The 16065-nt window shown below is 41.7% G+C and overlaps 1 protein-coding gene across 1 annotated transcript; it reads right to left on the reverse strand.

Annotated features, from left to right (window-relative positions):
- Positions 1 to 164: 164 nt before the first annotated feature.
- Positions 165 to 15991, reverse strand: heatr5b (HEAT repeat containing 5B). Its single transcript, XM_019870523.1, has 36 exons — positions 15641 to 15991; positions 15306 to 15490; positions 15016 to 15227; positions 14152 to 14260; positions 13881 to 14030; positions 13340 to 13511; positions 13103 to 13260; positions 12773 to 13022; positions 12036 to 12191; positions 11674 to 11924; positions 11420 to 11531; positions 11169 to 11321; positions 10986 to 11085; positions 10760 to 10869; positions 10051 to 10214; positions 9773 to 9948; positions 9519 to 9624; positions 9243 to 9433; positions 8897 to 9056; positions 8444 to 8633; positions 8099 to 8268; positions 7811 to 7955; positions 7546 to 7725; positions 7171 to 7422; positions 6370 to 6551; positions 6213 to 6281; positions 5551 to 5730; positions 5200 to 5434; positions 4763 to 4999; positions 4458 to 4585; positions 3776 to 3920; positions 3019 to 3291; positions 2634 to 2858; positions 2401 to 2552; positions 2072 to 2285; positions 165 to 1186 (listed from the first exon to the last, which is right to left on the reverse strand). Exons 2-36 carry the CDS (start codon positions 15429 to 15431, stop codon positions 879 to 881), a joined length of 6141 nt encoding a protein of 2046 aa, XP_019726082.1. The 5' UTR covers positions 15432 to 15490; positions 15641 to 15991; the 3' UTR covers positions 165 to 878.
- Positions 15992 to 16065: the final 74 nt, after the last annotated feature.

Consider the following 16065-nt stretch of genomic DNA (forward strand, 5'->3'; position numbering starts at 1 on the left):
AGCGCTACTAGATGGATACACACTCCTAAAATAGCAAATTTGCACATCTTACCGTGTATGTTTTTATTACTAACAATATATTAATCTCTATGAAGACAGTGATGATGTTAATGACTTCTAACAATTATCAACAATGATTTTAAAAGGAAAGAAAAAAATATCAATACTGTCTGCAACACTTTATTTCTATATAGCTCTGCAAGTGTTTACATTTAGAAATGATCATCATTAATATGAAATCATAATGTCCCATCACTATTTTTAGAACAAGCCCACAGGATACTCCTATGGTCCTCAGGAGCTACATGGTGCCATTTTGGTGACCCTGATCTGTACTGTGGTTGTTAAGTAATCTTTAAATTTAGCATGAGAGCTAATTCTGATCAAAACTAGACACAGGCTTATTTTAAAATTTTGTATGAAAGAGTTCAGATTCAATGTAAATAAGATAATTACACAATTAATCCAAAAAGCCTCACACTTGAGCGCTCAAAATAATCACGACTAAAACAGGGCATTGGAATATTAATTCAAGACAATTAAAATTTGATGGAACCTATTACTGCAAGGCTTAAGGTGATGTAAAAATAATGTATTTGGATGAAGGGGGGTAGAAAGTAGTAGGGGCAAAAGTACAATACCGCAAATGTGTATCAATCCAGAAGACAATACATTTGTGTGATCAAAATGTGCAATGGATTTTACAGGGACAATCTTTTCATTGAACATTCAGATGCATTTTAAGGACGTCACAAGGGTCTCTCATTTGTTTAAGACACAGATGAGATTTAAAATAAATACAATGGAAAAAATTATTCCTTGATACAGACATTCATTTGACACAAATCAAACAGGTCTGTGTGAGAACATTTGAGTGTTTAGAAGAAGCTAGTTTTGAGTTTGATAGTTGGTGCAACTTGGACTGTTGGCTGAGCTTGGCGTGCTGCGTCTTTAGCTTTGCTGGTGGCCTGGTTTGCCCGAACAGCAGATTCCAGCCGGGTTTTAAGCTCAGGCGCTGCACCAATGACCATCTTGAAGGCAGCTGGGTATAGAGGGCCGATGCGCATCAAGTTCTGAAGGGCAAAGTCATGGAGGCCTTTGGAGGCTTGGGATGCAGTAGGAATGGCATTTTCATCCAAAAGGTACGAGATAAGTGTTGGAACAAGAAGAGCCACCAACTGCACTCCTATTGGGCACATGGAAAAACAATGAGATAATACAACAATAATAATTAGAAATAACATTATCCAAGTCTTTATGCGAGTAAAGTGAGTCAATTATTGAGTAATTATAATACAATTCAAATTGCAGCATTCTCAGTCATCTTTGCACAAAATCTGATGGTGTTGAATCATTTTTCATATTCAAGTAAAATTGTATTTTATTCACCCACCATTGGTCATTGTGGGTTTTTTTTTCCTCACTGTTTTACTGTGGTGGGTGCCAGTATCTTGTGATACGACAGGAGGTAACAGCTCCTCGAGCATTCAGTTCAGCTCCTTGAGCATTCAGTTTTGGTGGCAATATTTTCCACTAACTTTTTAAAAAAAAATTATTGGGAGAACAGTGTACATTGTAGGGGGCATAATCAGAGGATTTGTGGAAGTAAACATTTCCACTCAATACTGCTAAATGGGCTCAAGTGTGGAAAAGACGTTTGTCACCAACAGAAACTATTTAATTAAAAAATATATATCAGCGACTTTACTACTGGTTGCACAGGTGCGACTATCTGAATAATTTACATGCACTGTCTTGAATTTTAGGAGAAAAACGCCACCGTTTAGGGGCAGTTTAAAGCCCTGCACATACGGTATGCCAGATAATTCATAACTCGGTGAATATTTTTGTATAGCTTTGTCGTACATCCGTCAGGGGACATACAAAAGAAATTCACGAATATTAATAGAATACAATAACAGCAAAATTGCCAGTAAAGCTGTAGTAAGCATCCTAAAAATAGCCTTGATGCTTTGATCATTACTAATGCACATTTATAGCCACTGAACTATACACTTGAATGGAAAAACAGAGCACACATTAGTAATCCATTAAGCAAAGAGACACTCACGGTTCTGCTCTTCACCCATGCCAACAAGATTCTCCAGGACCCTGATGCCCTCCTGCACAGCCTGCAGCTCAGCGGACGTCCTTGGCCGACTGCGCTCTACTGCCTTCAGTTTCTCCACCATGAGTGGAGCCAGAGCGTGAATGTATGGTGTAGAAAGTTGACGGCTAGGATGTTGAAACACTGACAAGAGCAGCTGGTAACACCGTGCCTGAACCTGGAACGAGTGTTTAAAAAAAAAAAAAAAAATTGAATGAAAAATCACAAAAGAGAACAAGTCACATCCAGGATTTCAATGTGTATGATGAGCGTTTTGCGGTTCAGGCACTTACCCAAGGATCACAAGAGTTGAGGGCATTGCGGAAACGTTCCATGCAGCCCTTTTGCAGGACAGTAACTCCTACAAGTTCATTACTAGCAGACAGTAGGAGGAGTGTTATTGCCGTCAACATACTGATCTCATCCAAATCTGGTCTGGACTCATCTAAAGAAAAAAACAAATTATGTTTGACATATCGCATATTGCTCATGGTTCGTCCTTTAGGATGAGTATGTCTGTACAAACCTGGCTGTGAGTCCTCAAGTACAGAAGCCAGGCTGCTCCTCACAAGAGCAGTCCACTGTGTCTGGAGGCTATCTACTCGAGCCAATGGGGAGGTGATAATGGTCTTGATGCCCTGCAGTGCGGCAGACACAGATATAGGCACGGAATTGTCAGCAGTCTTAATTGCAGTTTCCCTCAGCACGCCGGTGATTAGGAAGAGGACAGTAGGTAGGATGGTCATGCTACCTGAGAACAGAAACCACAAGAACATGGGCATCATTTTCATGATGAATAAACACAACAGTAAAAATGTCTGAGTTGTAATATAGTATGCAGAAAAAATGTTCAAGTATAGTTTCTTTAGTGAAACAAACTCAGCATTGTTTTTTTAAGATGTGTGTCTTACCAGCTGGGGAACAGAGCAAGGGCAGTTCTGCCAAGATGGAAACGCTGTTTGCCACGAGGCGTGCACTCTCCTCAGGTAGTCGTTGAGGCCTGATCAACACATGGCTGGGTGACTCCTTCATACGTGTATTGAGCTGTGGTAAGTGGCGAACCAGGATGAACACCAGCAGCTCCATTGCGGCAAACACCAGAGAGGTGCCAGGGACGAGTTCACCCGTCTCTCCTCCTTCCCCTAGGCTGAGTTGAGAATCTCTCTGGCCTTCCTCCTCTTTGCCTGTGCAAAATGCCATCATGACCTAGATCAGTAAAACTGAACATCATATTGCTCTGTCAGTAGAAAGCAAACCAATAACCTCTCCTTCCACTTTCTATACTGCTTATCTTTATTTGGGTCGCAGTTGACTTCAGACTAGAGACGGGTACACTTTGGTCTGGTTGCCCAATTATGGGGCACAAATAGATGAACAACCATTCACACTCATATTGTGGCCTCTGGACAATTTAGTCTACCATGAAACAATTAAACATACATGTTTTTGGGATTTGGGAGTTAGTGCAAAGGGGGAACATACATATGTCACACAGGATGGCCAGAGCCCTCAATCAAACCTCCAACCTAAAACATGTGAGGTAGATGCGCTAACCACTACACCACTTTGCTGTCTAAACCTACCAACAAATATTGTCAAACGAAGAACTTTGGAACACAGTGTCATGTTGTCATGTAAACCAAGGAGGGCAATGGGTTAGCTCATGACCTTTGTTGATATGTTGTTGCTGAATATGGTCCACCGCAGCTTTTATGGTCTCCTGTACGACAGCAGTCACCTGGAGCTGGACTGCAGGAGGGTCCCGGGTCAACAACAGTCTGTGAAGTACATTCAGGAGCTCCACTGCCAGCAGCTAGAAAAAAAAGTAACACTTATTGAAACTAGTGCAAGAAAGCAAATACTCCAGTCTTGCCAATCACAGGCATGTGTTGTGGCCTTTAGAATTTCAACAGGTCAACCTAACCAAATCAAAGCATAGGTTTGGCATAGATCTATTGTATGATAGCGCACCCAAGTGACCCTTGTCACCTTGTGAAAGCAGTAAGTACCACATGGCCTTGTTGTATTTAACAGGTGTTTTCACTGAAGCAATCCTGGCAAATGTGTCACTTGATGTACAACAATGAAACAGCTAGAGTGAAGCTGCTTGCTGTATTCCTCTTACAACATAAATACTTGGGCTGCAACTAACGATTATTTCAATAATCTGTAAAAAAAAAAAAATTCGATTAATCATCAAATCAGATAAAAATAAATAAATAAACAAATTGTCATTCCCTTTATTAAAAAGCAAGAAATTGTTTCAGAATTGACAATGCAGAAAAATTCAGAAACAGAAAGCTGTGTGAACGTCCCAAAGCTTTTCAATCAAAAACAAAGATGCCCTTACCTGGTCTTCCGCAATGTGGGTCTTTGCACAGGGAGACTCAAGCAGAGTGGACAAGGCTAGCAGGCAGGACATGACATGCTCAATGGGTTCCTCGGGCCGGGGAAAGCAAAGAAACTCTATACTGACACCTGAGAGACAAAGAAAAACACAATTCTTTTCCTTTCTTTTTTTGCAATCTTTGGTGCCCAGTAAGAAATATGTTTTTTTTGCCAGGTACAAAAGGATTGTGAGGGGCTACGAAATTAAAATCAACATCAGTTGAACATGAACGCTTTAAATTACATTCAATGTCTCTATATCTTTACCTAACATTAGGTGCATCCTCTCTTTGACTGACTCTTCAAAGGTCTTAACGGTCGGTGAGGCTCCTGTTTGGAGGGCAGGAGCCTTGGAGAGTACTGGAGAAACCTCTTCTTTTGCTTCACAAGCTCCAAAGCCAGTGCTGCTTAGCCATAAGGCCACGGCATGCAGTACAGGAGCCCATGAGTTGCGGTAATGGAGCCTTGCTGTGTCTATCGTCTCTGGAGTATAAAATGCTCCACCTGGTGTAAATTACATTTGAAACGTTAATAGTGGAGTAACTCTCTTTAAAAGCAAGGCCAAAAATAGAACAAAAACCAATGAACTCCAGCGGTGCGCATCCACATGCAAGAAGGGATGAGCACCAGGCCTCGTACAGAAGTAAATGTCTCAAACATTTCATTGCACTATTCAGCAATCAAAAGGCACAGTTGTGTTGTACCATCAGGAGGCAGCTGACTGGAAAACTCTGCAGGCAGAGTGAGCAGGGCATAGTCTCGGAGCATGGCCAACCACAGTTGACTAAGCGAGGGCAGTTCAGGCTGCACTAAAGTGATGAGACTGTCAGGTGGAAGCACATCTGCACCCAGATCATCCTCATCCTCATCTCCGCTTCGAACCGGTTTGACAGGCTTTGATTCTGCCTCTTTCTTAATCTTCATCGCTACCACATAAACCTGTTAATAACACCCATAATAATAGAATAGTCAAGTGTTTACACAAGTATCCTTTACACATCATCAAGCTTAACACATCGGTGTTATGGACAGAACAAAAGAGTCGTGGGTATCACCTCCGCCCATGCTTTAAGTACAGCCAGCTTCTCCATGGTGGTGGCACTCTCACTGTACAGCTGACTGGATGAACCCTTCCCAGCTTGCACTTTGTCCAATGATGACACTAGCAGGTTGTGGACTCGCCGCAGGTCGTTGAGGTCACTTACTACACCACTACCAATCCAAGTGCTGCACACCTAGGGACATACACATTCAGAGATGAAGGTGATCTGAACTTTATTAAAGTCCTTCTTACATATCTTGGTCTGTTATTATGCAACTTTTTAAATTGTATTCAAATAGATTGCAAAGACAGAGAATCAGCGCATATTTAGTCAATGAGATGTAAACGCAGCCGTACATATTTCACACACATTTTCAAGCAAACGGAACTGTCCTTGCACTCTGAGAGAAATTGCCACTGGAGGGGAATTACTGTTTCTACAGTTGACTGTGACTGTGTACATGTATGAACAGATACAAGTTAATCGTAAGGATGAATAATGCAGCAGTAACGTAGCTGGCTGTAATGGCCTTAAGGGTGATCATTATGATTATTTCTGCTCTAAATACCGGCAATACAGCCATTACATAATTTAAACAAAAGTAAGCAAAGGGAAATGAAGAGCACATTAGTTGGAATGTATTCCTTCAAAAAGGGAATGACAAAGTTTCTTACTTGGCATGCTTTTGCTGTTATGTCAGATGGTGTATCAGGTGAAAAAGCTGGTCTGAGTGCAGCTCCAACCTTAATACATAAAATTGACGGTGAAATGATTGGATAATCAATTATTTTGACTATTAGTGTATAACTGAATTCCTTCAAAGAGACTCACATTGGCCTGGTATTGTTCCAAGATGACATGCCCTGGGAACTCAGGCTCGGGAACAGACGCAAACTTTTTAATGATGTCTTCCAGTGCTTGCAGACCAGCCATTCTCAACTGGTTACTGTGGTCTGTGGCAGCCATGAAAGCCATCCGGATGAGGTCAGACAAATGGAGCACTAGCAGTTCTCCTAGAAAAAGAGAGATGGTAGGGAAATTAAAAGATTATATAAGGAATGCATACGCATTACCGGTACTTAAATGAGCAGCCAGTTAGTTGGGAGACAGTGAAAAAAGGCTGTCCAATTATCATTATCCTTTTACGACTGTTAAATGAACATCAAGGCACTTTTAATTGTTCCATACTTCATTCAATGTAGAGCGAAATTAGTTTTAGACCACTCGTAGAGAGCTGTGGGCAGCAAGCACAGTATGTAGCTTTCAAGTACCAAAATCAAGGTCTCATGAGAGTACCTTGATCAAGGAATCTGGCTGGGAATCAACCGCATTTGGCTCAGATTATACAGTATGTTAATTTGCGCACCAAGACCAACATATACAGTGTTGTGAAAAAGTGTTTCCGCCTTCTCAAATTGAGATTTTTTTTGCATACTTTCCCCACTTAAATATTTAAGATCACCAAACAAATTTGACAAAGATAACTGAAGTGAACATCAAAGGCAAATTTAAATGGTGCTACAGACTGCAGAAGGTTGCAAAGTTTGACTTGATTGATTGATTGATCAAAGTAACCCAGGACAGTAATCAATAAAATGTGTCCAGTGTTTTGCAGAAAGTCACGTGTAATACCTTTAGGGTTTTTTCCTTGTGTAGAACGGGCAGTTGCCAGGTCAAAGTGTGCTTTGTCTGCGTTCTCACACAGGAGGATAATGCGGCACAGGCAATCTGCAGCAAACACTCGCGTCACCCAGCGAGGTGCCACTGAGGGCTTCGACTTGTCATCATCGCCTAAACCCGTAAACATGATGTCGTCGTCCATCTCGTCTTTTTTCTCGGAGTCTTCATCTTTTTCCACCTCAAATGTAACAGCTCCTCCCACATCTGACAGAGAATGAAGGCCATATTTTGAAGCACATAAAAAAACGAAGACTCAGTTAACAGTATTCTGTCTTGATTTCTTTAGAGACAATGATAATTGGTGATGTTCTTCTCGTTTGGAGTCACCTGTTGTTGCTGCAAGGACATCCTTGCATAGTTTAAGCCAATGAGAGAGCTTTTCCACAGCAAGTGATGACAGCATGTGACCCAATGTGTCATGAATATCAGAGCACAGCTTCCTGTCTGTTTCGTGATCCAGCATGCCAAACAGTGCCCCCTCAAGACCCGTCTCAGTGATGTTCAGATCTGAATCAGCAAGTAAAACACCAGCGTCTCATTAAAAATCATGCCAGCTCAACAAATTCTTGTTAGTGTTCAGGTTTGCACTCACTTATTGCAGTGTTTTTGCCATTTCCTGCCTTCTTTGCAAGGCTCATGGCATACTCACAGACCTCGGAGGCCTCTCTCTGAGCAAGCTGTCTCAAGCAGGCTACAGCAGCACGGCGCAGCAACAGGTGAGAGCTGCATAAGTGCACCTGAAAAAGCCCCATTATGAGGCAAAATGTTAATGTGTGAAATATATGTTGTTATGAAGTAATGTAGAAACCGCACAAAAAGAACACCATTAATAACATCTTTATAAGGTGAACCGTTAATGATAAATTCCAATTGGTCTTACACAAAGACATGGCACCAAACTCGAGAGATTGACATGGCGAGGAGCAAACATGTGAAGCTGTTGCAGACACGAGATGGCAGCTGCCTGCACCAGCGAGTCAGAGTGATCCTGCATTATCGCGCAGCCAACGAGGCAAGACGAGCGGATGGTGGAGATGGTGGTACCATTTCCTTCACAAATATAGGAAGAGTGTAGGTAGTCATGACATCATTGTGAATGTATGTGGCTTAAAATTGACAATACTCCCACCTACTGGTCAAGAAAGCTGAGTGCAATTAACAGGGCATTTGTCAAATCTGATATTTAATCAAGACTTTGATTTTCTCTCCGATAGATTTACAGTACCTTGTAATTCTGGTCCAACAGTAGTGATGAGAGCTCCCAAACAGCGCCCCAGACACTGATGCACCTCTGTATGTGACGGGGGCACAGTAAGGAGCAAGGTAAGGACCAAGGACAAGGTGGGTTCCACGTAGCCTCTATACATAGGACCACTTGAGTCCACAATGAGAGCCAAAGAGTGCAGAGCCCATGTCTGTCAAAAAAACATATGAATGTTGATAAGTGTCATGATTAGTTGAGTGAAATCCTTAATCTTGACAATTCACTTCAAACGAAACCAAAAAAAAAAAAAAAATTAATCCCCACCCTACACCCCCCTCCCCCCAAAAAAACAACTACCAAACAAAAAAAACATATTGTAGTTTAAAATGACAAGATGACACACTCAATCCCCAAATCGTGGAGAATCGCAAATTATTTTCCAGTTTAATCTTTGCGATTGTTGACATACTTTACCTGGACCTCATGGGAGGATCCATCCTGGGCCAGTGCCAGTAGAATACTAACACTAGTCTTTAAGTGCTGACCAGAGCCAATGCCTCCTACATATCGATGCAGACAACCGAGAGCCAGTGAATGACCTGTCCTTGACACTACGTCGCGCGCTGACTTCAGCCTGCAAACACAGGTTGGTACACCATATAGTTTATGAATCAACTGATTCACGTTTAGATTCATCTGAAGGCAATTTGTGCTTGAAATCCATATTTCAAACATTAAAATTGTGCCCCCCCCTACACACACACAAAAGATTATACTGCTGCTATGCTGACTTTGAGTAAAAGAGGAGGAAAATGCTTACTTGTCAAAACTGGTCTGTGCCATTCTTGCGATGAAAGTAGCCTCTCCCACTACCTGAGCCATTCTGCCGAGAGCCTCTCCAGCAGCGCAGCGCAAAATCGGATTGGGATTATCCAGGGCCCCCATCACCAGGGCCAGGGCTGACTTGCGGACCTCCTCTGGGCCCAAAGTACTCTTATTCTCTGCCAAACCCTTCAAGTAAGACAAGAAAAGATGTAGTTTCCCAACATATTTTAACCGACTCAAGAAACATTAAAGGGAATTGATTGATTCTAACCTTTAGAGCACTCAGCACAGCAGTGAAGATGTTAAGTTGGACGGCTTGCTGCCGAATTCCTTTAGCCTGCTTGATACATTCTGCAAAGTGGTCGAGCATCTGCAACCTGAATTATGTAGACGAGACCAAATTAATCATTTTAACTCATTTTTTGGACAACAGCATTGGAACACAAACACTGATTAACCAAAATGATTAAAAACAAACCAAAACGTTTGTTTAATGTGAGGTATGCTCCTGATTCAATTGCTTACCTGTGTTTGAAAGACACATGGGGGAAAACTACCCCAAAGAGAGCCACAGAGGCATCAATGACTGATACTCCCAGAGGGAGTGGACCTGGGATGGCTTCACCTACAGGCACTCGCAAGTATATGGAGGAGGGATCATGCTCCAAAGCACCACTGCCAGACGCACTGTTAGGCTGCAGCTGTTATGCAACAATCATAGTTTGGAAAACAATAACTTGATTTAATTTGAATGAAAAACAGACAATGGGGATATTAAATATGCAAATTACAGGTTATTTTACCTGGTCCTCGATAGACTTGTGGTCAGTTTCCTGCAGCCACGAGCCCATGAGCACACTGTCATCATAGTGGCAGAGAGAGCGCAACAAAGAAGTGGTGGTGTTGGATGAGTTGTCAGTCAAAGTGAATTCTGCCACCAGCTCCCTGAGGAGTGCATTGAAGCTGCCTGGAGGAGCACAGCAATAAATTCAAGATTTAACTGAGCTTGATTTGTTCTCAGAGGGAAGTCCATGATGCTATTGTGTCTTTGGCACTACCAGTAAAAAGACAAGAGTGGACATTGTTTCGAGTGACAGGGTTAGTCAAATTCGTGTGTTCAGCGATTCTCAAAAAAAAAAAAAAATCACAGAATTAGAAAAAAATCCAAATGTCTTACCTTCATATGTTTTAGGAGGGAGTAGAGCCAAGATGTCGTACAGCCTGAGTCTCACCATTGCTGCGCTTGCTTTTAGATGTGCCCCGTGAACTTTGATGATGGCAGGGACACTGAGGAGCAGACATTAAGTTATGACATCCATTTAAAAATCACATATTTTTGTGCACCCTCCACGTTTTTAACCGTATCTCGAAAAAAAAGTTTGTTAGTACCAGCAAAAAAAAAAGAATGGACGTTGTTTCGAGTGACAGGGATGGTTAGTTTAGTGTGTTCATTGATTCACAAAAAAAAAAAAAAAAAAATCACAGAATTAGAAAAAAATCCAAATGTCTTACCTTCATATGTTTTAGGAGGGAGTAGAGCCAAGATGTCGTACAGCCTGAGTCTCACCATTGCTGCGCTTGCTTTTAGATGTGCCCCGTGAACTTTGATGATGGCAGGGACACTGAGGAGCAGACATTAAGTTATGACATCCATTTAAAAATCACATATTTTTGTGCACCCTCCACGTTTTTAACCGTATCTCGAAAAAAAAGTACATAATGAAAGCATCATACTCACTGAGATATCATCGTCATAGCACATTCAATGGGTGTCATCAGCCTACGAATGACATCCTCCGTAAGGAGCTCCGGACAGTGAGCCACAAAACTACGCATGGCTTAACAGGAAGGGATAGAATCACAAGGGAACGTGTTGAGATTTCACGCAATTTAATAAAGCGGTAGGAGAAAATTCGTTTACCACATAATGCTCCAGCTCGGCCTTCTAGGGTGACCTGCCACGTAAAGGAGTCTCCCCTCGCCTTTTCTGCCTCCAGCTCCTTCTGAGACCGAGGAAACACATTCCTCCACAGCAGCAGCATCTTGGGAAGGTGATAACGTACCAGGGACGAACCTTTGCATCCATACACATCAAACAGAGGGGAGTTTATGGTGTACGGCAAAAACATAGTTGACAAATCACAGTTAAGATAATATTTGTGAGTAACTCACCCAAGGTCATGAGGGCGCCCAGCAGCAGCCATCCAGCTTGGGTCCGCTGCAAAGACAATCGACTGTTCTGAGCTGCTGTCCGAAGGAGGTCTTCAGCTATGCTTACCACCAACTGCAGGGAAACAACGCTTTGATATTAAACTCAGAATCGACATCTAATTTTAATATTTAGGACTACAAATTTCATTAAAAGACAGAGATGAGCGGGATCTAGAATGTTTAAATTGCTGTTAGACAATGATGTGTTTCCATACCTTGCCCTTAGAATGTGGTATTCCCAGAGGGCACTGGTGTACACCTCCAAGGAGAGCCGCCATCGCAAAGCTGTAGCCGCTGACAGCATCGGGTGAACTCTTGAGACTGTTAATCCTCTCAGCACAGCGGTCGAGCAGCGGTGTTAACTGATAGGGCAGCGCTACAGCAACACAGCGTAGGCACCAAGCAGCAGCCAAACGAGCCGCCATGCTTGGGTGTAGCAATACTGAGGTTACAGTTTCCAGAAGTCCTAAGAAAGATGTCATTGAAAAACAGTTAAATATACTTCCATTGTCACAACTGCATTTTGTTTATTCGGAAAGGACTGCTGGAAGTGAATCATAAAAAATACACTTCGCACCAATGGAAGGCTCCTGAATGAGAGGCGAAGCTGTGGCACTCAAGCTCTGAACAAGGCTGCCCAACTCTTTTAGGGCACAAACCATAACATGCTGACTGGCCGAAACATCAGTTGCACCAGTCTTGTTTTCTCCATTGGGGTCATTGACAACTGCATCTGGAATAACAAGGGGCAGAGAAATGCAATAAATAGATTTTTGGTTATTTCTTTGAGTCTTTTAATACTTAACGAATAGATTTAGAAGCTGTTTCCTGAATTTTGCATTTATTTTTTTCCTGTATAAATTGACAAATAGAGCAGAGTGTCTCTCGGAAACCATTGTGTTTCGTGCAGATATACATTTTGTTATCTTCTTCAAGTATTGTCTCGAGGCTATACAAAACAACAAAAGCCACTTATTGCACATTTGGACAGTTTAAAGGTTTAAGAGAAAACCAGAGTAAGAATGAAAACTTTTGAAAGTTCTGAACCCCCATTTTTAGTTTTTGTTTCGTGTGCTAGCGTGTGTAGAGAAGATAAAGTGATGAAATCTGATGGACAAATTCACAAATATTGCTACCGGTAGCGGTTACGTTGAGCAGAAGTGGCTTGTTCCTACCATGAGTGTGCAAATTTAGTGGCCCATACAGCCATTTTTTGCTCTGTGACGGTTATGTGGTCTGCTAATGTGTAATATAGTATAAAACAAAGATCACAGAAACACACTGGCAGAAGACTATAAAAGACATTCTCCTTACCCACAGCCCTCATTTGCTTGCTGATGGCTTGGCAGATTTCTTTGCCAGCTGCTATCTGCGCTTTCTCACCGAGTAAGCCACCCAGGGTGGCTCGTAGCATAAAGGAAACACAGCGCCGCGAGTACACAGCTTCAACATGTGTCTGTGTGGCTCGTGGATGGGACACAAGGTCCAAAACGTGGGAGAGAAAGGTGGCAAAGTTGCGCTCCAGCCACTGACCACCAAGCGTAGTAACAAATACGACATAAGCCTAAGGAAAAAAAATGGCTTCAAATGTAAGGGACAGGAAAACGTGCCAAAGTGTGTTTTGTTATGAGGAATGCAGCCCACCTGTGTGACGCCCACCCGGACTTCTCTGCTGACAGAAACGCCTCCCTTCAACATTTCCCCTCCACTCTTCAAGAAGCCAGATCCACCACGCAGAAAACCTGTGGCCATTAACTCAAAAACTTCCTCAAGCGTCGCCCGTTTCACATTCTGACGCATCACTGAGGAAAAGAAATACCAATGGTGAATATACTATTGTACGAATAAGAAATTATATTGGCTACAAGTGTCATATCTAACCAGCAGCTTGTTTAGGCATCAGAGCTGTAGCCATGACGGTCCCAAGGAGCTTGGCCACAGCAACCCGAACACCGTAGTTTGAACCCTCCAGGGCCTTGAAACACAATGTGGCCATGTTCTCCAGTTCTGTAGTCCACATGAATACTGCCTCATTCTGCAGTTCCAACAAGCACTGATCGGGTAAATGGAATAGAGATTTGAGTCATGTTAGTGATACTTTATCAGATAGCATTTTATGCAGATTTTTTTTTCTAGGCTGCAAAATCACTGGTATATTGTCTTCCTACAAATACCAATAGATATTGTGAGTCTGTGTGAAATCATAATACTCAATAGAGGATTTTTTTAACATTCAGAACATGATACACATTCGGGGGATATGACATCATTGTCATTGTCACTCGGATAAGTAATAGGGTTTGATGAACATGAAAGTTGGGATCCTAAGCTTTGGAAAATCAACAAATTGGCAAAATTATTACTTCTTTAGCTTTTCCAAACCTAGCTTTATGCTTTTTGGTATGATGACAATGTGACCTACCTTAGCCACTGCACAGCGCACAGCCATTGACCTGTCTGTGAGTAAAGAGCGGGCATTCTTGTAGATGTCTCTGTGGCATGAAGCTGCAGCTCCACCTAGTCCACTGAGCACCTTCTGCAAACTGATGAGTATTTCTCCTCTGCCTTGAGACTGCATGAAGATAGAATTAGGACAACAAACCTAAATGTTAAGTAACAACATGAGGAATCTACAGTCTATACTTCCAGTGTAGTCAATGAAATGTGTTCATGGTTGTCTACTAATGTCATACCTCTGCATTCTTTAATGCCTTTAAAAGATTATTGATGGTATCTGGAAAAGAACTTCCAAGCATCCTGCCCATCTTTTCATAAAAAGCACCAACACATGCCACTGCAGCACTAGGAAAACCGAAAACAAAGATAATTAGATGAGGTTTCTGTATAAGTAAATTAACAGTAGATATTCTATGTGCACATTTATCACATAACTTTTGAACATTTCCATTTGCGGGGATGGGAATAAAAATTGCTTAATTGATTTGTTAAGAATTCAGTTGATTGATTGGAATTCACGGCTGTTTCATTAAACACTTGAGACAAGATGGAATGTACAAGCAATCAGCTTGGAGAGACACATCCAATCACAACACGTTTGTGGTGAAAGAAAAAACACATTACATCAGTTACTGGATATTCAACTAAATCCCCCAATATGACACAACTTACTTTTAACAAGCAAAATTGAAGCAGGAGTTCAAAACATTCACCAATATTTTTTGCAGCCCATAAACACAGAATTAGAAAAATTAAAAATATTCAATTTATTCCTTATTAGTTTTGGCCAGAGTCAATCAAACACATTTTGGTTAAACGTCTGTCTCTCAAATAGACCTTTCTGAGGGCACAGTGCTTTACGATACAAATGGGCCAGGCAGTGAGATGCAGTCATTATCAGGCTGCATTAATGCCTCCACGGATCCACTTGTATATTTAATCCCACCATTAAGTATGAAAGATCAGAGTAACATTTGGCTTAACGACTAAATCCTCTAACAGAGAAATACATTGCTGAAATTTTGAAAGTAAAATTAATGTAAACCTGTCATTGCAATATATGTTTAAAAAGAACAACACACTATACAATGTTATCTTACAGTTTTGTCGGCAGGTAAGCAGGTGTGTCGTCCTTGCTTTTGATGATATCATTGCATTTATCCAGCGTCTGGAAAACCGTAAATGTGTCACCAATACTGTACAGTGTAGCAAGGTTTTTGGCGAGCAGCTTTCTTGTTGGTGGACCGGGAGCACTGCTGATCAGTCCCGTCAGTTGCTCCACCAGTTTTTTCTGCTTTTCCTTCACATCCACCTGTCGTTAAAGGACAAAATCTGTAGCTAACACATAATAAAATACACAGCGATCAGTTCTTAAAAACGTTTCAGTCACCTTATTTGCGGCCACAAGAACCTTATCCAAGAAACGGAGCCATTCGAAGATGAAGACGGGCCTCTTTGCCTCAGTGATCTGCGCCAACGCTTCCTCGTTGAGCAGGAGACTGTGAGCCAGCTCCATGGCGAGGATTTTCACAGATGTCCTCAAAACTTCTTAATCAACAGTGCGCTCTGTATATTCTATTCAAACAAGATAGCCACCTTTGAAACATCTTGCGAAGTACAACAGCACAGCCTTAACCAAACTACAGTACTTTATTGTGTTTTTAGGGCCTTACGCGAAATCGTTCTAATTGCCACGTTAAAACTGTTAAATGTAAGGCGTGTTACCGTTTGTCTTTTCGTTCCGATGATCCTCCAGTGTTGACAGCTTCCTCCAGCTGTTAGCAACCTGAAGCTAGCGAGTACTTACGATCAAAAGCCACACTTCGTCAATAGACTTAAAGTCTGAATGGATTACATCCCTTTACCACCGCGTCTTAATAGATTAGGTTGTTTCAGACAGCAACTTTACATGTATTCATCCGTGTTCCCGTATCCTGGCGAGAATTACGACGGTAGCACTTGTGTTACAGTAACACTTGCCGGATGAAACAAAAATAACCGGGCAAGTAATCCTGTCGTAAAATTAAGTTGAATAATTTCCAAGATGATCATTTTAATGACTTAACCGTGAAATTGTATGTTTTAAAGCCATTATAAACTACCAGTCGACGACTTCCTGGCATCCACATACAAGTAATAGCGTATTAAAA

Source organism: Hippocampus comes, unplaced genomic scaffold (genome assembly GCF_001891065.2).
Source record: "Hippocampus comes isolate QL1 unplaced genomic scaffold, H_comes_QL1_v1.1 scaffold76, whole genome shotgun sequence".
Classification (NCBI taxonomy): Eukaryota; Metazoa; Chordata; class Actinopteri; order Syngnathiformes; family Syngnathidae; genus Hippocampus; species Hippocampus comes.

Bases quoted from the DNA above. Each gene is read 5' to 3' on its own strand.
- heatr5b (XM_019870523.1), bottom strand. From the start codon at position 15,431: ATGGAGCTGGCTCACAGTCTCCTGCTCAACGAGGAAGCGTTGGCGCAG. The intron at 7,423-7,545 runs GTGACTCCAAAC...ATTCTCTGTCAG, and splicing joins TGTCCTTGCAGCAACAACAG to ATGTGGGAGGAGCTGTTACA. The intron at 2,859-3,018 runs GTAAGACACACA...TTCTGTTCTCAG, and splicing joins CTTGCTCTGTTCCCCAGCTG to GTAGCATGACCATCCTACCT.